The sequence below is a fragment of the Pararge aegeria genome, chromosome 27 (assembly GCF_905163445.1).
Source record: "Pararge aegeria chromosome 27, ilParAegt1.1, whole genome shotgun sequence".
NCBI classification, from domain to species: Eukaryota; Metazoa; Arthropoda; class Insecta; order Lepidoptera; family Nymphalidae; genus Pararge; species Pararge aegeria.
The window spans coordinates 5,922,725-5,949,064 of NC_053206.1; the positions used below are offsets into that span (position 1 = coordinate 5,922,725).

Here is a 26,340-nt window from a genome sequence, read left to right on the forward strand (position 1 = left end):
ATTAATCTGTTATTTCATTCGGTTTTCTTTGCCCGGAAATCAAGTGACGCCGGAAGTAGCCAAAACAGACTTGATATGAATAATATAAACCGAAGTAACGGTAAATAGGTAGTACAAAACTATAAGAAGCAGACCTTATTTAAATAACACTATATTTTGGACTAATAGTAAGTAATATGTAGTTTTGAAATGTCAAGGTCTAAAGAGAACGTGAATTTAAAAGATGATTTTAAAATGAACTCGATTAATGTTTTTTAGCGCCGCCATCTATTCGTTGACTCTGGAACTACAGTTTAGAAATTAATCTAGTCTGAAAATTTAACACATCTTAATAACATAAAATCATTAAATTTTATTTATTAAAGGTAAAGAACTTACTTACTTAGTTTTATAATTTAATAAAAAAAAATCAATCTAAAAATACACAGAGGAAAAGGCGCTCAATAAAGTCGTAAACACATGCGCTATCGAACTTCGAGTGCATATCGGCAAAATTTGGAGGAGCGCTTAAGTGATCGGCAAAGCTACAATTTCGCTGCCATCTCATTTAGTCGAGTTAAACTTGCTTGCAGCTTCCATCTCTTTCTATCGACTTGGAATTATTAGTGCCATCTCTGTTCAATAAGGCACACATATAATAAATAATGGCTGTCGTACTTTGACATTTTGATACATACAATATTTCACTGATGTATCAACTTTTTGGATTTTAAATACGATTTTATGAATAAAATGTTAGTGTTAAATGTAGTTTATATTAAATCTTAACTAACTAAACACCTTACGGTCCACCGTGTTACTATAAACCAAAGATAAAATGCATTTCCTTTAGAAACTAGTCAGTAGAAAATTCGCCCTAAATTTTGTTAATTTGTTTTTCTCATCGGAGTATAACATGTAATAATCGTTTCTTTAGTTAAATATAACAGTAGTTGTGATAAAAAACCTTTATAAAATATACAATTGAAGTGACTAAAACCTGTGTAATATAAAATGTGTAAATATTTTGATACTTTATTAGACTGTCGTAGGTCCTATATTTAATCTAAATAGACTCAAAATGAAATAATGTTAATGTGAGATTAAGGTACAAGTTTTCAATATGGTGTTGAGATAATTCAAAAGAGGATTTTTTTGTGAATGTTATTGAAGTGAATTTTTGAATTAAAATGGTTACGATGAATTCATCGGAGAAAGCTGCTCAGAAAGCCTGTCAGCAAGGCCCGTCCAGGTAATTATTACTTTTTTATTCTTTTAGTTTTAATAAATTTTATTGGACAGCCTTTTGGTGCAGTGCGCAGCAACCCTGCTTTCTGCGTCCAAGGCAGTGGGATTGATTCCCACAATTGGAAAAAAATGTTTCTGTGATGGATATGAATGTTTTCAGTGCCTGTGTCTGTACATTATTAAAATTTAAAAAAAAAAAATATTCATCAGCTATCTTAGTACCCATAACACAAGCTAAGCTTACTTTGGGGCTAGATGGCGATGTGTGTGTTGTCGTAGTATATTTATTTATTTATTTTTATTCCCAGTCTCATTTCCTAGTTGGTGTGTACACAGTATCATACCGGCAGGCTATAGTGTGTTGGTATTGTGATAACTAGCCACATCCTTGGCTTACAATCTCATCAGTCTAGAAAAAAAATGAAAATGAAAATCCTCAAGTTGCTGTTGGTTGGTCTTATATATGTCAGGATTCAAATCGGAATCATTCCACTTATAAGAACACATACCCCTGTGCTGAATTAGTTAGTTAGATGAGTGCATACATTTCACTGAGTTGGAGGTAAATAAGTTATATATCCAATACTGTTTCAAATTCAAAAAATTCTAAATTCAAAATTCATTTACCTAATTGCCTAGACCTTCTGCTGACTACCGACCCAGACCGTTTTTCAGTATCAGTTAGAGCTCCCTTGGGCACTTCTGATCACTGTTTGGTTAGGTCAGTGTCAAACTATCACCCCCTGGACTCCGGTTCTACTGGAATCAGACGGGTGTGGCGATACAAGTCTGCAGATTGGGACGAGATGCGGCATTTTTTTGCATCTTTTCCTTGGCGGCAAGTATGCTTCTCGTCTAATGATCCGTCGAGCAGTGAAAAAGCTTTATCGGAGGTCATAATGCAAGCCATGGTATACTTTATTCCATTCGCTGACGTATCACTCGATGGCAGGGTTCCACGGTGGTATAACGCTGAGTGTGCCCAAGCCGAGGCACATAAAGATACAGCGTTTGCAGCGTGGGCTGAAGCCCGTTCAAAAAAAGCTCCGGATATCACCGCCAAGAAGAGAGCTTTTAACTTAGCCGCCAAGTCCTACAAGAAGGTACTAAAAAGAGCTCGTTTTAGTCGCACCATACGTATCGGGGCAAAATTAGCTTCTTATCCACGTGGTAGTAAAGCTTTTTGGTCCCTTTCGAAGTCCATCGAAACGAATTTTTGCCGTCCTTCGCTGCCACCCCTTTTGAAACCTGACGGGTCTCTGGCTTTTACTGCAACAGATAAAGCTAACCTCTTAGGATCTCTGTTTGCAGCTAATTCACAGCTAGATTCAGGAAGTGCCTCACCACCAACCATACCTTTTTGTGACTCTGTCATGCCAGAGATACGCATTCGACAGTGTGAGGTTTTAAAAGTGCTCCGCAATCTGGATGTGAATAAAGCCAGTGGTCCAGACGGAATTCCAGCAGTGGTTTTTAAAACCTGTGCTCCCGAATTGTCTCCTATTCTAACACGTTTATACCGCCTCTCCCTTAAAACCACTCAGGTCCCGAAAGCTTGGAAGATTGCCAACGTGCAACCTGTTCCAAAAAAGGGTAGCCGTGCCGACCCATCTAACTACAGACCAATTGCTATCACCTCTTTATTATGTAAAAGTCTGGAGCGTGTACTTAATAACAGACTTCTGGCATACCTAGAAAACAACGAACTCCTGTCAGACCGTCAGTACGGTTTTCGACGAAATCGGTCAACAGGGGATCTTTTAGTGTATGCCACGCACATCTGGGGTGAAGCCATGGATAAGCACGGTGAAGCGCTCGCCGTTTCACTCGATGTATCGAAAGCTTTTGATCGTGTCTGGCATGAAAGTCTTCTGCACAAGCTTCCAGCCTACGGGTTACCCATTAGTTTTTGCAACTGGATCGCTGATTTCTTGAGTGGACGATTTTTTCGGGTTGTCGTCGATGGGTCCTCGTCTGACCTAATGGCCATCAACGCTGGTGTCCCTCAGGGATCGGTTCTTTCCGCTACGCTCTTCCTGCTGCATATAAATGATCTGTTAAAACCCGGCATCTTTGGGTATGCAGATGACAGCACTGTGACGGCTAGATACATGTCCAGTCCACGAGCTAGTGGAGACGAAACTCTTGTGCTCAGAGAGGCCTTGGTGGAACGCGTTAATCTGGCCTTAAGCGAGGTGTCCGATTGGGGTGACACTAATCTGGTACAGTTTAATGCTTCCAAAACCCAAGCGTGTTTGTTTTCCGCCAAACGGAGTCCGTTCCCCCTAACTCCGACTTTCCGAAATGTATCTGTGCCAATCACGAATAGTATTGAGCTCCTAGGTATCAGCATTTCGTCCAATCTAAGCTTTGGACAATGCATCGAGTCCAAAGCTAAAACTGCTGGCAAAAAACTTGGCATCCTCAACAAAGTTAAGCGCTACTTCACGCCAGAACAGCTTCTAACCCTGTACCAAGCTCAGGTTCGGTCGTGCATGGAGTACTGCAGCCATTTATGGGATGGCTCTGCCAAGTACCAGCTCGATGCTTTGGATTCGGTGGATCGTCGTGCTAGGAGACTCATTGGCAACGACCTTGTAGTCAGTAGACTTCAAAGCCTTGAACATCGGCGCAAGGTTGCTTGTCTGGCTGTTTTCTACAAGATACATTTCGGAGAGTGTGCTCAGGAGCTATTCGATTTGGTCAAACCATCTCCTTTCTACCATCGAACTGCGAGGCACCGAAAGAATCTGCACCGTTACGTGGTTGAAATACCATCAACACGTACGAAGCGTTTTGCTTCTTCCTTTCTGATCCGCACCGCAAAGGCCTGGAATGCCCTCCCATCTTCCGTCTTCCCTGATACCTATAATCTGGGTACCTTCAAATCAAGAGTGAATAGGCATCTTCTAGGCAAGCGCGCTTCATCTTAGGCTGCATCATCATTTACCATCAGGTGTGATTGCAGTCAAGCACTTGTCTATATACTTTAAAAAAAAAAAAAAAAAATTTAGTTCAAGAACACTTTGTCTGTTTGTATTCTTCCTCTGGTTCAGAAGGCAGATTCTATCGTCCCAGAAGGGTAGAATATGCATTCTGAAGCTGGCTAGAAACTCTGCAGATTTCTCTCTTGCAACAACAGTCTTTGGGATCTTAACTTGTGAGAGCCTTGTTGTTATAATTTGTAGTAACTATGTAAACAAGGTTTAATAATAAAGCTTGATTCTTCTTCTTCTGCTTGCGGCTGGGGTTCACCGGTTCCCTGGTGTCATGTCAACCAGTCCAATCTATTGTAACGCCTCTGTCTAGATCTCCTAGTAAGCATTGGTCGCCTAAGAAGCTTTTTTTACAAATCCCATGGAGACCTTCTGTTGTCCTAGGATAAAAAGTAGACTCTTCTTCTGCTTGCGGCTCAGGTTTGCCTGCTCCCTGGTGTCACGTTGACCGGCTACGATCTATTGTGACGCCCCTGTCTAGATCTCCCAGCAAGCGTTGGTCGCCTTCAGGAAAAGCAGCACTTTCCTTGCTGGAAGAAGTTTAGCATCCTCTGGTTGCATTATGTGCTTCCACAAAAAAGTGCTGCATTTATGCATCAGCGCGGGGCAGAAACAGATCAAATGCAGCGGCGTCTCCGCCGCCTCCTTACAGAGTCTACATAGATCTGTGCCCTGCAGCCTTAGGTTGAACATGTGTCTGTTAAGCCCACAGTGCCCCGTAAGCGCTCGCACTAGGATGCATAGGTTTTTTCTGTTGAGTGCTAATGCCTCAGAAGCGGCCCTTTTAATAAATTAGCCTCTTACTCTCTGATCTATATTTTAAACACACACACATGGAAAATAAATGTGCAATCTTGAGATCCACTGAAAAGGGGGCTGAAGTTGTAACCACTAATTTTATATTACTATATAAAACTGAAGAGTTTGTTTGTTTACTTGAACGCAATGATCTCAGGAATACTGGTCCAATTTGAAAAATTCTTTCAGTATTTTTCAGTGTTGGATAGCCCTTTTACCGAGGAAGGCTATATATCATCACCCTAAGACAATAAGGAGCATAGCACCAATGGAGAATGTTTCAAAATCAGCGTTCTTTTTCTCATTTTAAAAGCTTCCACTGCATGCGCTGCATAAACGGTTAAAGTTTCGATAAAACTATGTGTGACAACGTTTTTCCCCATTAAAAGTTCTAAAAAGAAGTCTGCGACAGCATATGTCTATCTTCTTAGGTTTGTTTATATGTGGACAAAGTGGCAAGGGACCGCTAGTCTTAATTTTATAACACTTTTTATTTCAGGGAGAACACAAAATGTGTGAAGGACGAGAAAGATAAAGACAAGGATAAAGAGAAGGATAAAAAAGATATGATAGCGAACCTCCCGCCCAGTGTCCAAGCTCTGATGTCTACCATTCCTTCACCGGAGGAGTCTCCAAATTACCTGGTGTATAAAAAGGTGAATTTCAAAATTTAAAGACCATGGCTACTACTATTGCCTTTGTATAAATGAATGAATGAATGAATGAATCAAAGAATGAATGAATAATTGATTGAAAAAACTCCAGTACTCCAGTTATAGAAAACTTAAGGATAGTCATTGTAAGAGTTATAAAAAGCCTACCCTTTTGTTTTTAGAACTTTAACTGGAGATTTTCTTCATTTTTCTTCAATAATAATAAAAAATCACAACATTTTCAGATGGAGGCAATCATAGAGAAAATGCAAGATGAAAATACAGGAGTGCCAGTGAAAACTGTGAAAAGCTTCATGACCAAGATACCGTCTGTAAGTGTAACTCTTTTTGACGAGTTGCGCGCTGTGTATTTAAGTGTGTGTGTGTGTGTCGCTGTAGTCGCTTCCCGGCACGGGAATCTATAATTTCTGAATTTTCTGTGGCCGGGCTTCGGCCGTGGCTAGTTACAACTCTAACGACAAAGATAAAAGACCGACACGCGCATACTACCTACGCTACGTGAATCTGATTTCTTTGAGTAAAAACTTTGACAGTGGTTTACTCAAAAACTATCAGCGTTTCGGTTTTATAGATAAGTCTCAGAGACAGTGATGTACCTCTTAAGTCGGTGAAGTAGGATTTCGGTTTTCATTTAAAAAAAAAAATTAAATTGACTACAGCCTCACAGAAAGTGAAGATGTAGCCTAGGCCTTATTACAGGCTAAGTGCCTGTAATAAGGCCTACATAAAGCGTTCATACATTTAACATTTTACACTAATGTTAGTGATGGTGATAACTGCATTTTTTTACTTAAAACTACAGCTAGGAGGGTTCCAAACGCGCCCTGGTCTAAGAAGAGCCCACAACAAACTTAGCCAGGTTTTTTTTTGTTATCACCATCTCACAGTCTAGTAATGTCGATCTAGTAAGTAAGAATTAAGAATAACAATAATGACAGTCTATAGCCAATATATATTTGAAAATTTAATGTATGTTCACAAATATATATATCAAAATGAAAAAGGAAATGTGACTGCAATAATTTGAACGTTAGAAGCAAAAATAAACTAGCAATGCAGTACACTAGACTACATAAAATGCTGCTGGATGCTTATAGAAAAGTTCTATTATAGTATAAAGGACTACGTATACGATAAAAAGGCTTGGGCGTGAACTATTGCTCTAACAAGGTTGCTTCTTAAATATTTTCAATTGACAATGTGAGATGGTGATAACAAAAAGAACAACCTGCTAAGTTTGCTGTGGGCTTCTTAGATCAGGGCGCGTTTGGAACCCTCGTAGCTTCAGTATTCATATAAATATTCAACAGTCATCTTAGTACCCATAACACAAGCTACGCTTACTTTGGGGCTAGATGGCGATGTGTGTATTGTCGTAGTTAATTTATTTATTTATTGGATAGAAGCAGGCGTTACTTTGCGGAAATCCATAATATATTATGAAAATAGCTTAATTTGCTATACTCCGCGAACAGCAGGAGAATCTGTATGACGTAATTTATAATTACTTCAATCCGTATACTCCACACCAAACAGATCCAATCACGGCAATGAAGCATCCTTCTACACACGTTTCGCTCTGAAACCGGAGCATCCTCGGGAGATGTTGACTTTAAAATGAATAATTGTTAATTTTCAAAATATTTATTTATTTATTTATTCTGAGTGCCAGGCCGTGGGATCTATTCCCACAACTGGAAAAATGTTTGTGTGTTGAAAATGAATGTTTTTCAGTGTCTGTATATTAAAAGTATTTATGTATTTTATTCATAAAAATATTCATCAGTTATCTTAGTACCCATAACACAAGCTACGCTTACTTCGGGACTAGATGGCGATGTGTGCATTGTCGTAGTATTGTTATTTATGTATTTATTATTTATTTAATAAACGCATCAAAAGTGCCATCTATTGCCTATTTGAATAAAGACATTATATTTGGCTTTGATTTTGCTTTGTAAGAATGTTGTTATTATATTATTTTTAAGTAAATATCTTTTTTATATATTATATATATAATTGTAGTTCCTCATTTATTTATTTGTCCTTAGTTACAAATATTGTTTTTTTATATATTATATGTACATAATATTTTTTCCTATGTACTTTTTGTGGTGTACAATAAAAGTATAATCATTCGGTCAATCGTTCAATCATTCATTCATTCAGTCATTCAGTCATTTATTCATTCAACGTTGTTTTCCAGGTGTTCACGGGCTCGGACCTGGTGGCGTGGCTGAACCGCCATTTAAACCTGGAAGAGAGCTGGGAATCACAACACATAGGCGGACTCCTGGCTTCGCACGGATACCTGTTCCCGATCGACGATCACTGCCTCTCTGTGAAAAATGACAACACTTATTACAGGTTATGATATATGCATTTTTTTTATTAGACTACATGTGAGGCGGTGATAGCTCAGTGGGTAGGAATTCAAAATTCAAACAAAAATTCAAAATTCAAAATTCATTTATTTCAAGTAGTCCTAATATAAGCACTTTTGAAACGTCAAGTCTGTCTGTTTGTATTGACTCTTCCACCGGTTCGGAAGGCAGATTCTACCGCGAAGAAGCCGACAAGAAACTCAGCAGTTGCTCTTTTCCAACATCAACAATTTACATTTTACATTTTAACATTCATTTTTCTATCTTGTGAGAGCTGAAAGCGGAGCCGGATGATTCCAAGCAACTTTGTCATTAAGAAATTCAGCAATTGTATAGTAACCACGCTGTAATAAATGTGTTTTAACAAATTCCTTAAACTTGGTAGGTCCAAAATTACCTTAGGAATCATATTATAAAAGCGTATACTCAATCCCACAAATGACTTCTGTACCTTTCGCAGACGATATGCAGATGACACTAATTTAAGACCATTTCTTGTAAGTCGACTGTTTATGTCCACTTTTTCTTTATAAAGTCAAAGTCAAAGTCAAAAATATCTTTATTCAAGTAGGCCCCACAGGTGGCACTTTTGATGCGTACATAAGAATTACACGATGGTGAGATGATAGCGCATTCGTAAACTTAAAACTAAAGCTACGAGGGTTCCAAACGCGTCCTGTTCTAAGAAGAAGCCCACAACAAACTTAGCCGGGTGTTTTTATTTTTATCACCATCTCACAATGTCATTTAAAATTATTAGAAGAGCAACCTGGTTAGAGCAATAATTCACACCCAAGCTTTTTATCGATTATGTAGTCCTTTATACTATAATAGGACTTTTCTATAAGCTTATGTTAAATACAAAGTTTGAACTTTTTAAGAGGCATCTCCAAGATGTCTATGGGTAGTATGCAATTTATATTATTGAACTGAACGATATTAAACGATATTATAAGTTTTCTAATTATGTAAATAATCTTTTCTTGACTTTTCAGTGTTTTTTAAGTTTTTGAAAAAAAAAAATGGATATATAAAAAAACAAACATAATCAAAAACCAATCGAATATAAAGAGATATTCTTTATGAAATTCGAATGAACGAACTTATGAACGAATGTAAAAAGAATGAATGAATGAGTGAATACAACTTTATTGCACATCAAACAAAAGAAATTATTCTATAGGCGATTTATTTATTTATTTATCGAATATAAAGGGATATTTATGAAATTTGAATGAACGAACTTATGAACGAATGTAAAAAAGAATGAATGAATGAGTGGATACAACTTTATTGCACACCAAACAAAATAAATTATTCTATAGGCGATTTATTTATTTATTTAGGAAAACATACAGCTAATATATATTTTCTTTTCCAAGATTCTACGTTGTGAGCTAAGTCCATGTTCAGCTTATTACAGGTTTTCGCAACGTTTGCAAATAATTTCGAAATTGATTACATTTTAAATACAACTTGTGTGATGAGCATGAATGTTTTTCAGTGTCTGTGTGTTTATGTGTATTTTCTAAGTATGTATAAAGTATAAAGTCAATGTCAAAGTCAAAAATATCTTTATTCAAGTAATAGGTGGCACTTCTGATGCGTACATAATAATTACACGGTAGTGAGATGATGGCGATAACCACATTCGTAAACTTAAAACCAAACGCGTCCTGGTCTAAGAAGAAGCCCACAACAAACTTAGCCGGGTGTTTTTTTTCTGTTATCACCATCGCACAATGTCATTTAAAATTATTAGAAGAGCAACCTGGTGGTAGAATCACTACAAACAGACAGACTTGACGTTTCAAAAGTGCTTATATTAGGCCTACTTGAAATAAATGGATTTTGAATTTTTGAATTTTGAATTTTGAATTCATAAAAATATTTATCAGGCATCTTTGTACCCATAACACAAGCTACGCTTACTTTGGGGCTAGATGGCCATGTGTGTATTGTCGTAGTATATTTATTTATTTATTTACAACTGCATTACAAAATAAATGTGTTAACATATTTTACTAATTAATAGTATTAAGAAATAAAATACAATTAAAATAAAAAAAAAAGGAAATGAAAATGGTGGAAGTTACCATAAGTTAGGCAGAATTGTTAGTGGTGGATCTTTTATTGATATGAAAATAGTTATCATACGGTTATTTTGTATTACAGATTTCAAACACCATATTTCTGGCCGTCGAACCAATGGGAACCGGAAAATACAGATTATGGTAAGTAAATATTAAAAACAGAAATTCATGCATTCTAGGAGTCGTAAAGTTCTGTACAACTGTGTCTGTTTTATAGATAATTGTACGAAACCTTAAGAGCGCGATTCCGATTCGCGCTTGGCCTTTTATTAACCACCAGGGCAACCAGGCTGTTAAGTAGAGGTAATGGATGAATGAATGAATGATTGAATACGTTTTTATTGTACACCAAACAAAAAAAGTAGTTACAGAGAGGCGGCCGTGTGGCGCAGTGGGCAGCGACCCTGCTTTCTGAGTCCAAGGTCGTGGGTTCGATTCCCGCAACTGGAAAATGTTTGTGTGATGAACATGAATGTTTTTCAGTGTCTGGGTGTTTATCTTTATATTTTAAGTATTTATGTGTATTATATTCATAAAAAAAATATTCATCAGCTATCTCAGTACCCATAAAACAAGCTACGCTTACTTTGGGGCTAGATGGCGATGTGAGTATTGTCGTAGTATATTTATTTATTATTATTTATTAGATATTCACATAAAGCAAGTGAGTAATGTATGATGTAAATAAATATTTTGAAAAGAACGATGAATTTGACGGTCGATTGGCACAGTGGGCAGCGACCAAGCGAGTTCAAGGCCGGGGCTTCGATTCCCACTACTGAAAAATGTTTGTGTGATGAACACGAATGTTTTTCAGTGTCTGGGTGTTTATCTGTATATTATAAGTGTTTATGTATATCATCCATAGAAATATTCGTCGTTCATCTTAGTACCCATTACACAAGCTACGCTTACATTGGGGCTAGATAGCGACGTGTGTATTGTCGTAGTATGTTTATTTATATACTAGCTTCTATTTATTTATTTATTCGTAATCAACAGCGTTACAATAAAGTTTCTCTAATATATTTATTAATACTTTTACTTAAATCTAAGGCCACAAAGATTACATAACATAGCATTTTGAAATAGTCTCGGATTTAACATAAAAATAATTGAGTATTTTGAATTAATACATATTTAAAAAATTTAATAACATAAAAGTGTGAACACAAGGCGTAAAGAAACAAAGAAAACTATTAAGACTAATGTAATAATAAACTAATAAAAATTTATTCGTCGCAGTATGTGAAAAAGCAATCTACCCGCGCCTTCGCTCGTGTGTTAGTTAGGATTTTTTTCCAGAAGGAATAGGACACCGATCATGAATACTTATCTCTCCTTTATATATTCAAATATAACGACGTTTGGTCACTTTGTTAGGATGTGAATGTATGAAATTTTTTCATGTTTTTTTTTAAAGAGTCCCGTTACATTTATGGAAATTAGATAGATAGAAAGTCTTTATTGAATCACATATAGAAAAAAACTAATTGAACAAAACAAAAGGTCAATAAATATATAGGCGCAAAGGCGGCCTTATCGCTTGAAGCGATCTCCTGCAGACAACCTTTGGTTGATGAAGCATGTTTAGTACGGAAAACGGGATAGTTCAACATTCAATTTAAAATTTTTTTTAATTTTTTTTGGTCAACTTAAGAGTAAAACAATTAACGACCACTAGGTCATCTCACCTCATCTCAAACCACACAGAGTTTATGTGACAAGGTATAGATTAATAGTATTCATATTAAAAACATTTTTTTTTATTAATTTGTTGCAATGAAAAATAATTGATATACATTACATATACTTTCAATGAGATGTTTTTCCAGGAGCAAAAGTAGCTCATGTTACTCTCCTCCTCTCAACTACTCAACTGCTTGTTTGTCGCAGGAATCTTCCCACAGGAACTGTGCATTTTTCCGGAATTAAAAGTAGCCAATGTCACTCACCGGCCCATAAATAAAAAACAAATAAATAAATATACTACGACAATACACACATCGCCATCTAGCCCCAATTTAAGTGTAGCTTGTGTTATGGGTACTAAGATGACTGATGAATATTTTTTTATAAATAACTAGCTGTTGCCCGCGACTTCGTCTGCGTTTGATTTTGTTTTTAAAGTTTTCAGTATCGCCAAGCCTTAAATGAGTATAGTAGTATATATATAAATATAACATGTGAGTTGTGACTGTCAATTAATCATAGGCAAATAATTTACAATAAAATAAAATTGCGACTATAATTAAAGACCTAAGCTATCCTATCTCTTAAGTTGGACCAGACTGCTCACGGTGTGCCAATTTAATTTGAAATCGGTTAAGTAGTTTAGGAGTCCATCGCGGACAAACATCGTGACAGGAGATTTATATATATTAAGATATACATAAATATTTAGAATATACATGTCGGCGCGAAGGTGTTCTACACCTCATTAACCGGCGTCAAAATAATTAAGATTTATTAATTAACTTACTTCTTTTAAACTGTTTCAATCACAAACTAAGCTTTTACTGACAATCATGTGTTAAAACTCACAACATAATTTTGGAAACACAATTAGTCGGTGTCAACAAGTTTTTACAACAGATGATTGCACAAGCATGCTTTGGTATAAGTACCGTTGGCCGATATCTCGCAGTGAAATTATTACTCGAGACGTCGGACCGTTCGGACGTCTGAAAGTATTCGTAATAAAAACAGAAAACAACATGTTGTGGTTTTAATCGTGATGGACGGAAATATTGAAGTTAGTGACGTCAGTATCGCTGACGTCACTCTTTCTAAAAACAACTCGGAGGCTCTTGAGCCGTCATACATATAAACACCCAGTTACTGAAAAACATTCATGCTCATCACACATACATTTTCCAGTTGTGGGAATCAAAGTATCTCTATGCAAAAATTCACTTCAATCCGCCGCTCTGTTGCTGCGTTATTATTGGACAAACGTACACAATTTCGCATTTATAATATTAGTATGGATTTTTATGAATAAATATCGTTTTTCAGCCGTGTATCTTTGCAAGCGGACTATGCAGAACAAAGCTCGGCTAGAACTGGCCGACTATGAGGCCGAATCACTGGCCCGGCTGCAGAAGATGTTCAGCCGGAAATGGGAGTTCATATTTATGCAAGCCGAAGCACAAAGCAAGGTGCGTTAAAGTTTTATTAGTACACATTGCCAAACTAGATGGCGCCCCGGAGATCCTGCATCGCGCTAACGAAGTGTATACATAAATATAGCAATAAAAAAAAAGAAGCTAAAAAAAAAAAAGTGTTTGTACTAATGGACAAGCGTTAGAAGTTTGAACTTCTTTGGCGTAATAAGATGAAATCTTTTTCAAAAAATTTATCTTTTGCCTTATTCTACGTTTGTAGACAAAACTACACACCATGTTTCACTGAACATTAAAATTTGATCGTACAATAAAATCACAGGAATGAGCCCGCAGACTTTGAAAATTGAAAGTGTACACTGTCAAACTTTATAGCAAATACAGGATGTCGGTTTGTTGTGACGGTGTGCGCGCGCATCGTAAAAAGTGAGCTGGCGGACGATGAATTCCCCTCTCACTCGGTTTCGCAACTACCTTCATCGTGTTAAAATCGTATGACTATGCGCGTGCGCATTTCGTTACAGCGTATAATTTCACACCAGTTACTTTCCTAACGCCGCTAAAGAAGTATAACTTCAAAAGAATAAACTTTTTGGTTGGAAGTATGGCTTGGAAAGACAATAAATAAATTTAAAAAAAAACACTAGTGCGAAAAGGCCAACTTTCCGCACGATATAATACGAAAAGTACAACTTTGTTAACAACTTTATTAGAAAATAAATATCCAAATCCATTTTGATCCAGGTGGACAAGAAGCGGGATAAGCTTGAGAGGAAAGTTCTGGACAGCCAAGAGAGGGCGTTCTGGGACGTCCACAGGCCGATGCCCGGCTGTGTTAACACCACAGAGGTGGACCCGAAGAAGCTGTCCCGGATAAACGCCCTCAAGGCCAAACGGCTGAAACAGTGCCAGGACCTGATCCTGCAGAATAATTTAAAGGTATGAGTGAATGAAGGAATGAGTGGAGTCGTATGTCCTGAACATTAGTACCGAAGAGCATTTCTCGGATTAACGCTTTCAAGGCCAAATGGCTGAAACAGTGCGAAGCGCTTATCTGGCGGAATAATTTAAAGGTATGAGTGAATTAATTGATGAGTGAATGAAGGAATGAATGGAGACGTATGCCCTGGACATCCAGGAGATGGTCTTATGGGATGTGCATAAGCTGTTTTCTGTCTGTATCAACACCAAAGTTTTGAACCCGAAGAACATTTATCGGATTAACGCTCTAAAGGCCAAACTGCTGCAACAGTGCCAAGAGCTGATCTGGCGGAATAATTTAAAGGTATGAGTGAATGAAGGAATGAATGGAGCAAGGGTCCTGGACATCCAAGATATGGTCTTATGGGATGTGCATAAGCCGTTCTCTGTCGTGCCGGGCCGTGTCTGTATCCACTCGAAGCAAATTTCTTGGATTAACGCACTAACGACACAGAGCAGGGAACTTAACTTCACAGCGCTCACCGTTGCGCTAGGGAAATTGAAAAATTTAAAAGTTTTTTTTGTTTTTGCATTTCATAGCACCAATTCTTGAGCTAGACATGTTGAGGTATATTGTGTGGGATAACTTGTGTGGAATGATTGGGTGAGAAGCTTAACGGAAATTGTGAACTGGGAACCGCTGGGGATTTTCATAATCTATTCTAAGGAAAATTCGCCCTTAGAGATAGCAGCCATAAGGTTTAATTTACAAATAACTTTTTTTGTTTGTCCGTTACAGAACAACCCAATCGTCACAATAACAAACGCGCAAGAGAGCGAAGAAGCAATACAGAAGAACGCAGAAGTAAATGGCAAAGACAGTACTGTAAAGGAGAATGGTATATCTTTTTTTAAAGCAATAATTTACATATCAAGCAAATTTACCGCAATATTATATAATACTCTGAATAATAATAATAAATAAGTATACTACGACAATACACAAAGCCCCAAAGTAAGCGTAGCTTGTGTTGTGGGTACTAAGATAATTGATGAATATTTTTTATGAATAATATACATAAATACTTATAATATATAGATAAACACCCAGACACTGAAAAACGTTCATGTTCATCATACAAATATTGTCCAGTTGTGGGAATCGTTGTTATCTCCGGTCACAATTTTAAAACTTAAATAAGTATTTAACAATAAAATAGCATTTATTTATTCTTTAAAATAATTGTTTTATAAATAGAACCCAAAATAAACTATTTAAAACTTGATGCTGGCAGCGTTGCCTCTTTGGATGGCCAAACTAATTCATTGGCCAAGGTAACTACCCGCTCTAGGATCACCGGTTGACTCTATAACCCTTTTCGATAGTTCTTTGAAAAGAGCTCGTGCCTCCGAACCCACAGTCCTAAAGTCTCTACTCCAAAAGGCACAAAAATGAAACTGCTATCCAGGTTTTCATATTTACGGCTCTTGGCCTGCTCGGCACTGGTAGCAGCCGCACGGTGGGTGCGGCTGCATTGACGAGGTGGCCTGGATATGTGATGCAGCTAGGGTATCGTATAGTATAGGTATTTAACTAAAGATTATTAAAAATAATAATGTGAATATGAATTAAGCCATTATAACAGATTGATTAGTAATATTAAATTATTTTATTACTAACCCTAACTCTTAATTAAGCTGTAACATTGCTGTTTGCAGGTGAGACCTCCCAAGGAGTAGTGGTCGCCGACGACAAAGACAAGACCATAGAGCAACAGATAGAGGCGGCTAAAAGACAGCTGTCAATCCTGAAGACGCGACTGGAACGTAGGAATGTACGCGTCAGCAAGGTTGCTGAGATGTGAGTTGCTGAACTGGCTTATCGTCACTGACTCACTGGCGGTCTCCTCATTACCCAGCTAGCGGTGACGTGCATAGAGGGCATGCACAGGGTATGCAGATGATAAAAAATCACTACAAACAGACTGAGTTGACGTTTCAAAAGTGCTTATTTATTAGGCCTACTTGAAATAAATGAATTTTGAATTTTGAATTTGAATTTGAAAAAGAAGTATAATTTCCAAAAAAAAAAAAAGCGTTATGTAAGATCTCGTGGCGCCATCTAGCTGGCAGTGACGTGCATACAGGTTATGCACAGGGTATGCAGATGATATAAAATGAAAAAAAAAAACTCCAGTACGAGTAATAAAAAAAATAAGGATAGGCTTTGTAAGAGTTATAAAAAGCCTAACCTTAAATTTTTTTACAACTCGTACTGGAGATTTTCTTCATTTCTTCACTACAGAGAACGGGTCTCCTCCCACTTTACACACTTAGTCCACCACGCTGGCCCAGTGCGGATTGGTGGACTCCGCACTCCTTTGAGAACCACTAGAGAATTACGTAGAACTCTCAGGCATGCGGGTTTCCTCACGATGTTTTCCTTCACCGTTGAAGCAAGTGATATTTTAATTACTAAATAAAACGCAACGTGTTCAAAAGCCATTGTTTTCCAGGTTTATATCGTACTGCGAACAGTACGCCGAGTACGACGCTCTGCTGACGCCACCAGAATGGCCGAACCCTTGGCAGACCGAGACCACTGAGCTTTGGGAACAGGAGAAGCAGTGGTAAGCACATCTGGGCCTAAAACAAAATTTGCATGTCAAACTATGCTTCGTCAAAGTAAATTGAACCTAACGACACTCTGTTTAGAGTCGCAAACCCATCAAAGTCGTTTTCGCATATTAAACGCTGTAGCGTCGAAGTAAATTGAACCTAACGACACTCGGCTTTGAGTCGCAAATCCAATGGATTTATTTTCGTATATCTAACGTTGTATCGTCAAAGTAAATTGCACCTAACGACACTGTTCAGAGTTGCAAATCCATCGAAGTCGATTTCGTATATCAAACGCTGTATCGTCAAAGTAAATTTAACCTCACGGCACTCATATTATGAAAATTGAGCTTAATTTGCTGCTATACTCCGCGAAAAGCAGGAGAATCTGTGTGGTGTAATTTATAATTTCTTCAATCCCTATACTCCAAACAGATCTTCGGCAATGTACCCTCTACGCACGTTTCGCTCCGAAACCGGATCATCCTCAGGAGATTTTGACCTTACAATACATAATTGTTAAGTTACAAAGTCTTAACAAAAATTATAAATTACACCATACAGATTCTGCTTTTCGCGGAGTATAGCTAATTAAGCTTAATTTTCATAATATATCATGGATTTACATGAAGTAACGCCTGCTTCTATCGAATATTCAAAATTTGCATATAAAATTGTGCATCGTCAAAGTAAATTGAACCTAACGACATTCCGTTTAGAGTCGCAAATCCATCGAAGTCGTTTTCGCATATCAAACGCTGTATCGTCAAAGTAAATTTAACCTAACGGCACTCTGTTTAGAGTCGCAAGTCCATCGAAGTCATTTTCGCATATCAAACGCTGTATCGTGAAAGTAAATTAAACCTAACGACACTCGGTTTAGAGTCGCAAATCCAATACTGCTGATTTTTGTTTTACAAACATTTTGTTAAAACCCTAGCTAAAGAGTTGTAGACTCTAAATCCAGTTGGCGCAGTGGGTAGTGACCCTGCTTTCTGAGCTCGAGGCTGTGATTTCGATTCCCACACGTCAAAAAATGTTTGTGTTATGTATATTATTCATAAAAATATTCATCAGTTATCTTAGTACTCATAACGCTTACTTTGGGGCTAGATGGCGATGTGTGTATTGTCGTAGTATATTTGTTTATTTTTTCACTATGTTTTTTTATTTAATTTGATTCACAGTAAGGAACCACTTCCATTACGTCGCGTACGTCGCTGGTCGTTCGGTTTGCGGGAACTACTCCGCGACCCTCCGGGGAGGGAACATTTCGCCAAGTTCCTCAGCAAGGAATTCAGTGGAGAGAATCTCAAGTAAGGCATTTTTATTAATTCAAAATTGCATTTATTTTGACGGCCGATTGGCTCAGTGGGCAGAGACCCTGCTTTCTGAGTCCAAGGCCGTGGGTTCGATTCCAACACCTGGAAAATTATTATTTACATGAATGTTTTTCAGTAACTAGGTGTTTATATCTACATTATAAGTATTTATGTATATTATTCATAAAAATATTCATCTGTTATCTTAGTACCAATAACACAAGCTACGCTTACTTTGGGGCTAGATGGCGATGTGTGTATTGTCGTAGTATATTTATTTATTTTATTTTATTTATTCATTCATACCATTGCATTGGTTGTTACAAACAGCAGTCTGTTCTCCTTTTCTTTTTACCTAATTCGAAGGTTGCCTGGAGGGGATCACTATTAAGCGATAAGGCCGCCTTTTGTATTCTCTTTCTTAATTTTTCTGTTTTTATATTATTTGTGTATACCTTAATAATGTTGTATACAAATAAAGATCTCTTTTTTTTCCGATAGGCCAGCGTTTTATTTACACACGGCAGAAGTTTAACTTCTGAAAAGTAGCCTAAGAGATTTAGGTGGATGGAGATTATTAGAACTATTAGGATAAATGTAATGGAACGTCTCAAATAAATGATTTTTATTATTTATTCATTTGCCATTAAAGGTTTTGGCTCGCTGTTCAAGAGTTGAAGTCTTTGCCCATCCGCCGGGTGGCGACTCGCTCCAAGGAGATCTGGAAGGAGTTCTTGGCTGCCGACGCTCCATCGCCCATCAATATCGACGCCGCCAGCAGGTACCATTACTTTTATTACAAAGAAAAAAAAAGACTAATACAACTTTATAGTCTACACAACAGTTATAGGAACGGTGTGATCCCAAAATGGTGTTCACTCAGCATGTTTGCAGTGCCTGTTAAAGACACAGCGCTGATCTTCCGTGAAGCCAGACGTGATGTTTGGACGGTAGGCACTGTCAGGGCTACGCTTAAACAATATAGGTAAAATAATACTATTTAAAAGTATTATGTAATTAAAAAATAAGAAAAAAAAAAGAAAAATTAAATGATTAGCGTTTTTCTATCGTTATAAATCGCTAGTGGTGTAGCTATGTTCGAGAAAAATCGGTCCAAGATGGCCGCCGCCGAAAAAATGGCGGATTACATTTCTTCTTCACGACTCCCTCGATATGGGTACCGATTGAGAGGGCTTGAATAGTAGAATCGCCACCATCATCATATCAACCCATGCATCATCAACTTTATCATCACCTCAACCAATGGACGTCCACTGCTGGACATAGGTCTTTTGTAGGGAATTCCACAATACACGGTCCTGGGCCACTTGCCTCCAGCGGCTCCCAGCGACTCGAATGACGTCATCTGTCCACCTCGTTGGGGGCCGACCTACGCTGCGTTTACCGGTGCGGGGTCGCCATTCCAGCACCTTAAGACCCCAACGTACATCGGTTCTCGGAGCTATGTGCCCCGCCCATTGCCACTTCAGCTGCGCGACTCGTTGAGCTATGTCGGTAACTCTAGTTCTTCTACGGATCTCCTCATTTGATCACGTAGAGATACTCCTAACATAGCTCTCTCCATTGCCCGCTGAGTGACTCTGAGCCTTCTTATGACGCCCATAGCCAATCAACCCACTATCCGCCCAAAATTAAAATCATGTGACTCCTGTCACTTTATCAGGTACGCGTCGCGTAGAGCAGGTACTATGCGCGTGTCTGTCTTTTATCTTCAACAGGGTTGTCATAAGTGAACACTTAGTGTTTTGAATTCGTTTGTATGGAAAAAAATAGGATTCCTTTGATTTAATATTTTTACAGGGTGATTCCTTATGAAATACACTCATGCATCATTTTATATTATTTCGTAATTCTGTTACACGTTGTATACTATGACATAGAATCCAAGATGGCCGCCACCGAAAAATGGCGATACACTTTTTTTTTCACAACTCGCTCAATATGGGTATCAAATAAAAGGGCTTCATAATGGAATGACTAAATACATACATACATTTATTTATTTATTTATTCCCATCTTACATTTTTGTCATTACAGGAAAAAGTTATCCTAATACGACAATGCAGCATGTTATTTAAATTTTAATAATATATATAACTATAGTGTATATGATAAAATCCAAATCGCTATATTTGTGAGTTCACTCAGAGTGCAACAAAATAAATCCGTCTTCTCGGCTATCACATTGAGGGTACGGAGTGCGCGCGTCAGTGGCGCCTCCTTCAGTAGCTTGGTGCGCCCGTTCATATATAAGTATTATGGAGGGTAGAGTCAAAAAAAAAAAAAAAAATCAAAATTGTTTATTACATTTCAAGATACTTGATACAACAGTTGTCGGAGCCCCCTTTTAAGCTTGTAATTGCCTGTACCAGGGGATTCCGCTCTTCCTTAAATATAATACATAGGTATATATTTTATTAACATTTTACTTTTTTATTTAATTAATTAGAGTAAGGAGGATCATCTGTGTATATGAAAAAAGTGTCGTCAAAATGTATTAAATTAGGATGGCGCCACATTTGCATCAAGGTAACTCTTAAAAGAAGCGCCAAATATAAATATTGTTAGAGTAGGCTTGAAAAATAAACAAGGAAGTAAGGTTATATTTACCACAATATTTTGTACAACGTAAGTTGTTGAAATTCTCAATAATTAACTACTTTAGTCGATAATGACATTAAATTTTTTAACTCGGCATACTTCAATTCATCTACGATTGCTACATTCATACCATACCCTGTGCATCCACCAGCGCCATTGTGGAGGATTTTTGAACTGTTATTTAGTGCATACAACTGGACACTTTTTCAACTTTTCTCCCATATAAGATGACTCTCCTTACCTCTACCCTCCATAATAAGTATGTATCGTATGTTAGTTTATTATTTTTTATATTTATTATTATTAGTATTTTATGTGTGTAATATTGATAAGTATTAGTGTTTATATAATAATAATACACCACCAATCGGTTTCCCTTGGTGTTCCTAATCCTAAGATTGCCTGGAAGAGATCGCTACTAAGCCATAAGGCCGCTCTTTGTATCCTACTTTTTAAGTTTATTTTTGTTGTGTTCATTGTTTTTTTTTTTTTCCTATTTGTGGTGTACAAATAAAGTGTAAGTGTATAAATAAAAAAATTACTACTAATATTAGTACACAATAATCAATACGTACAAAGTACTCAATACAGGGCAACGGTCTCCTCTGAGAATGAGCAGTGTTTAGGCCGTAGTCCACCACGCTGGCCAATGGCGGATTGGTGGACTTAACACACCCTTGAGAACATTATGCTAAACTCTCAGGCACGCAGGTTTCCTCACGATGTTTTCCTCCGACTTCTTAAAGCAGATAATAATTTTAATCACTTTAATTAAAAACGCACATAACTCCGAAACAGACTTGACGTTTCAAAAGTGCTTATATTTGAATTTTTGAATTTTTAATAAGTTACAGGTGCGTGCCGGGGATCGAACTCGGTCCTTCAAGCTCAAACCACTAAGCTATCCCGCGGTTCTGCCTGTTATCAAACTTGTTTTTTTTTGTTGTTTCAGAGAACTAACACGGGTCAAGGTGGAATCCGGAACACCTGACCGATATTGTTTTGATCAAGCGCAGGTAAGTCCATACTTAATATTAACAATGCTATAGCTGTTTGTGTGTCCTAACTTTACGCCCTAACTAAAGTAAACTTGGTTTTTGACATTGATTTTTAGTTTTTTTTTTATCTCAGTAAAACAAACTGTTTCCACGGGATTTGTAAAAAATATTGATAAACGCGAATGAAAATTTAGTCTATATATATAGAAGAGAAAGTGTGTGGGTATGTTCCGTATAGGCTCCGAAACGGCTGGACCGATCTCAATGAAACTTTCAGGGAATCTCCGGATTGACCTGGCGAGTAATCCTGTATAGTTTGGTCACGATCGGAGCACTCCTATTTTTGAACTGTCAAACTGTCAAATACAGCTTTTATTTACTATGATGATATTCTATTGTTGGGTGTACATGGGTGTAGATAATGATCTAAACCCGCCCGAGAAGTGAATAGAAGAGAATGAATACGGAGAGAAATAAATGATTTAATATATTATGAGACTTAAATTAAAAATTTCATGATGTAATTTTATTGTTTAAATAAAATAAAGCAAAATCTAGCCCGGCGAAGCGTGCTGGGTACGCTAGTATTATATAAAACTTGAGTATGAATGAATGCTCTAAATAGTTCGCACTTAAAATAATTTTGAGATGTTGATAGCAAAAAGAAAAACCCAGCTGAGTTTTTCTCTGTACCAGGCGTGTATGGAACTTAGGAGCATCCTCAGGAGATGTTGACTTTACAATGACTAAAATATGATAATTGTTAGTCTTAACAATTATTTATTTCATTCATTGTAAAGTCAACATCTCCTGAGGATGCTCCGGTTTCGGAGCGAAACGTGCGTAGAGGGTACATTGCCAAAGATCTGTTTGGTGTGGAGTATAAGGATTGACGAAATTATTTATTTATTTTATTTATTTATTTATTTATTTATATATATGTATCAAAACAAGGTTTACTATGACCCACAAATATTTGAATATATTTAGGTAAAAGTTATAATTTGGCCCTGGTGTGGGTGAGTATCTGACTCCTAACTAGTTATAACTGTATTTAGGATATCACATATTCTACCGCTGACTCATATTTTTAATACTGTAATGTAATGTAACGTACTTATAAAGTGCACTGTTAAAACACATCACTTATTTCTTAGAACTAAATATCGAAACATGATTAAATAATAGGTCTATAAACTTAATAAACACAAAACTTAACAAACTAGTATTAAAACAAGAAACTTTACTGCATATTATTACTAATTGGCATATTTTAATAAAAACTCACTCATACAATACGTGAATACCAACAACATTGCCTACTGAAATTTGTGTGCCTACCCACCGCTTGCGCCGCAAACGGTCGCTGCGTCGAAATTATAAATTGCACCACACAGATTCTCCTGCTTTTCGCGGAGTATAGCAAATTAAGCTTAATTTTTCATATTAATTCACGTACTCTATTTCAGGCGCACGTATACCACCTGATGAAGTCTGACAGCTATTCAAGATACCTGCGCTCGGAAATGTACAAGGACTATTTGAATGGCTCCAAAAAGAAGGTAAATAAATAACCATTATTGAATGAACGGTTGAACGAATGAACGAATGAATACACTTATTGCACACCACAGAAAAAAACTTATAGCATAAACAAGAATACGTAAAGTACGTTTAACCGTCGATTAATGAATGAATGAAAGAATGAATGCAGTGGGCAGCAACCCTGCTTTCTGAGTCAAAGGCCGTGGGTTCGATTCCCACAACTGGAAAATGTTTGTGTGATGAACAGGAATGTTTTTCAGTGTCTGGTTGTTTATATGTATTTTATCAGTATTTATGTATATTATTCATTGAAAAAATATTCATTATAGTCGTAAAAATGTAATAGGCCCGTTTTGACATTTGTGCAAGACCATAGAATGTAACTTGGAACGAAACTGAAAGAAACAAAAAAATAAAAATCAATTACATACAGTGTTTTAAAAAATACGTAAATTTTTTTGGGACGTTAAATAATACGAAAGAATATATCGCGAGTATTCTTATTGCGCTTACTTCATAGTAGCATGCAATTTATAATTGTTCCGAAACGTTCCGAAAACAGTTACGTTCTCAGTCTTTTTTTTTTTTATACTAGAGCTGTAACCATTTTTTTACTGAATATCGAAATTATATATTGTGTAGTTATTTTTACTGCAACGAATGAGCTTGGTTCTCAAAATGGGTTCTAAATAATGAGTCTGAGTTGATGTGTCTGACCAAGCGGCACATGACTGAAGCGTCCCCGCGCGCACTGCGCAGTTTTTCGTTCCTCATCTTGTAAAGTTGACTGTGCGCTCGTTTAAGTTTGATATATATTGTTTACTTTTACGTTAACTATGGCTCTTCTATTTTGGACATTAATTTAAACATAGTGATTTGACTCGATTTTTGTGTTTGTTTTTATATAGTACTAACTCTGTTTCAACATGTTGAAAAGTGGACGTATAATCAACAGCCAGTTACGCGTATTGGTTGTGAAGTTAAAGGAATACTTTGAACGAACGAACACTTTACAATACATAATAATATCAATCCAGTACTGATACAAACTTGAATTGATTTATCGTGAGTATCGAGTACAGAGTCTTATGGTTCCATAACTAGTTACGTCGCGATGACAAATGTCAAAACGGGCCTATTATATTTTTACGACTATAGTCATCTTAGTACCCATAACACAAGCTACGCTTACTTTGGGGCTAGATGGCGGTGTGTGTGTATTGTCGTAGTATATTTGTATATTTATTTAAACTGGAATGCACTGGTATCAGAGGCACACCAGTGATTCAGAAGTTACTTGCACCACAGAAAACAGTGCACTAAAGTTTCAAATATGAAAAGTGACATGCAGAATATTAATTTCGGTGTTCCACAAGGCAGCATAATTGGACCCACACTTTTTATACTATACATCAACGACATACATGACTTACCATTTAAAAATGCTGACATTGTATGTTACGCCGATGAACCTGCCTTAATATTCAATGGATTGACTTGGGATGTAATATACTATAATGCCCATCAAGGGATTGCAGTGTTAACGGAATGGCTTAATAGCAATTTGTTCACCCTTTTGCTTTCACAAAACTGCTACTTCCGCTCCTAGCAAAAAAAATGGCTACAGCCTTAAGATTCATAGTTGCGGCATGACAAGTACAAATGCTTCTTCAAGGCATCAATGTAACTGTGATGAAATCGGCTTGGTTAACGTCATTAAATATCTTGGAGTCCAGGTGGATAACAACCTCTCCTTAAGGTTCCACGTCGCTTTCCTATCTGGCAGAGTCCGGAAAGTCATTGGTATAATTAAAAAATTACGTAACGTAACAAAAATATCAACGTTAAAATTAATATATATATCATTGTGTCAGTCGTTGCTCAATTATTGCGTTCTGTCCTGGGGAAGTATCCCAATATATAGTAGGAAGCATCTAAGACAATTTTAATAGAATTAGAGAGAGCGCAACGTTCTGTCCTAAAAGTACTACTAAAAAAACCCTTCAGTTACCCAACTACACAACTTTACAAAGAAAGTGGAGTACTTACAGTTCGACAGCTCTTTATACTGAAAGCAGCTATACTGAGGCACAAACAGTCACTCCAATCTCCAAATGTTTACAAGATTTTTAAGGGAAGAGTAGTGAAAGTCAATCTTGCAGTGGCGAAAACATTTTTTGCCAAGTCTTGTAATTTTAAACACCTAACAATTAAACAGGCAAATTATACCATCACAAACTGGTTAAAAACACTAACTTACAAGAACACAGAGGAAATACTTATAGCAAATATGTTATAAATATTTTACTTACCCTTTACAACATACTAGTATATTTTTCTTTATATATTTATTATACCCTACCTCAATGTATATCTAATTGTATCTTGGTATCTATAATATATATATATTTAGATCATGAAAGGAAGTATCCTAGTCCTATGTTAATCTAAAAGAGAAGTCTTTCATGGTCTCCACGATACAGGCTACCTAGTGTGGAGACCGCTAGCAATTGATTTTTGTAATCTATTTGAAAATAAAGATATTTTTTTTTAATTTTTATTTAATTGTTACTATAAAAAAAAAATGTCAAAAATATTTTTTCTTTATTTACAGACTTCGGTCAAAGGGATTCGATCCATCGTCTCCTTCACGGGCAGGAAGGAAACATCTTCTAATTAATGCACAGTCAAGCGTATTTCTATATATGGATCGACGGATATACTCTCACAGGCAAGTAAGAAAAAAATCCAGTCTCCATATAAATAAGGGGGGAAAAAAAGAAATGTCTAGAAGGAATATTCATACAAGATCTGCTTGTAAACAAAACCAAAGTTGTATTCAAAATAAATATTAAAAATCCAGAAATTAAAAAAAAAAACACCAAAGGTTTGAGTTTGTCAAAAAGAGGTTTTAAGACATTTCTCTGATAAACAAATTAAAAATATGCCTATTTGAAATTTTGAGGATAAAAGTTTTTTAGGAATCAAATTTGCGGGTTCTGAAGTTTTGTGATT

The 26,340-nt window shown here is 36.8% G+C and overlaps 1 protein-coding gene across 1 annotated transcript; it reads left to right on the forward strand.

Moving 5' to 3' along the window:
- The first annotated feature begins 692 nt into the window (after window positions 1–692).
- Window positions 693–26,340, forward strand: LOC120635675 (regulator of G-protein signaling 7). The gene is made up of 15 exons (XM_039906772.1): window positions 693–1,231; window positions 5,521–5,677; window positions 5,920–6,006; window positions 7,902–8,062; window positions 10,255–10,313; window positions 13,191–13,333; window positions 14,042–14,236; window positions 15,018–15,117; window positions 15,938–16,079; window positions 16,735–16,848; window positions 18,025–18,153; window positions 18,812–18,940; window positions 21,735–21,798; window positions 23,250–23,342; window positions 25,940–26,340. The coding sequence occupies exons 1-15, from the start codon at window positions 1,170–1,172 to the stop codon at window positions 26,003–26,005; spliced, it is 1,701 nt and encodes a 566-aa protein (XP_039762706.1). The 5' UTR covers window positions 693–1,169; the 3' UTR covers window positions 26,006–26,340.

Coding starts and splice junctions, on each gene's coding strand:
- LOC120635675 (XM_039906772.1), top strand. CDS start 1,170: ATGGTTACGATGAATTCATCGGAGAAAGCTGCTCAGAAAGCCTGTCAG. Junction 8,063..10,254: donor AATGACAACACTTATTACAG/GTTATGATATAT, acceptor TTTGTATTACAG/ATTTCAAACACCATATTTCT. Junction 16,080..16,734: donor GTCAGCAAGGTTGCTGAGAT/GTGAGTTGCTGA, acceptor ATTGTTTTCCAG/GTTTATATCGTACTGCGAAC.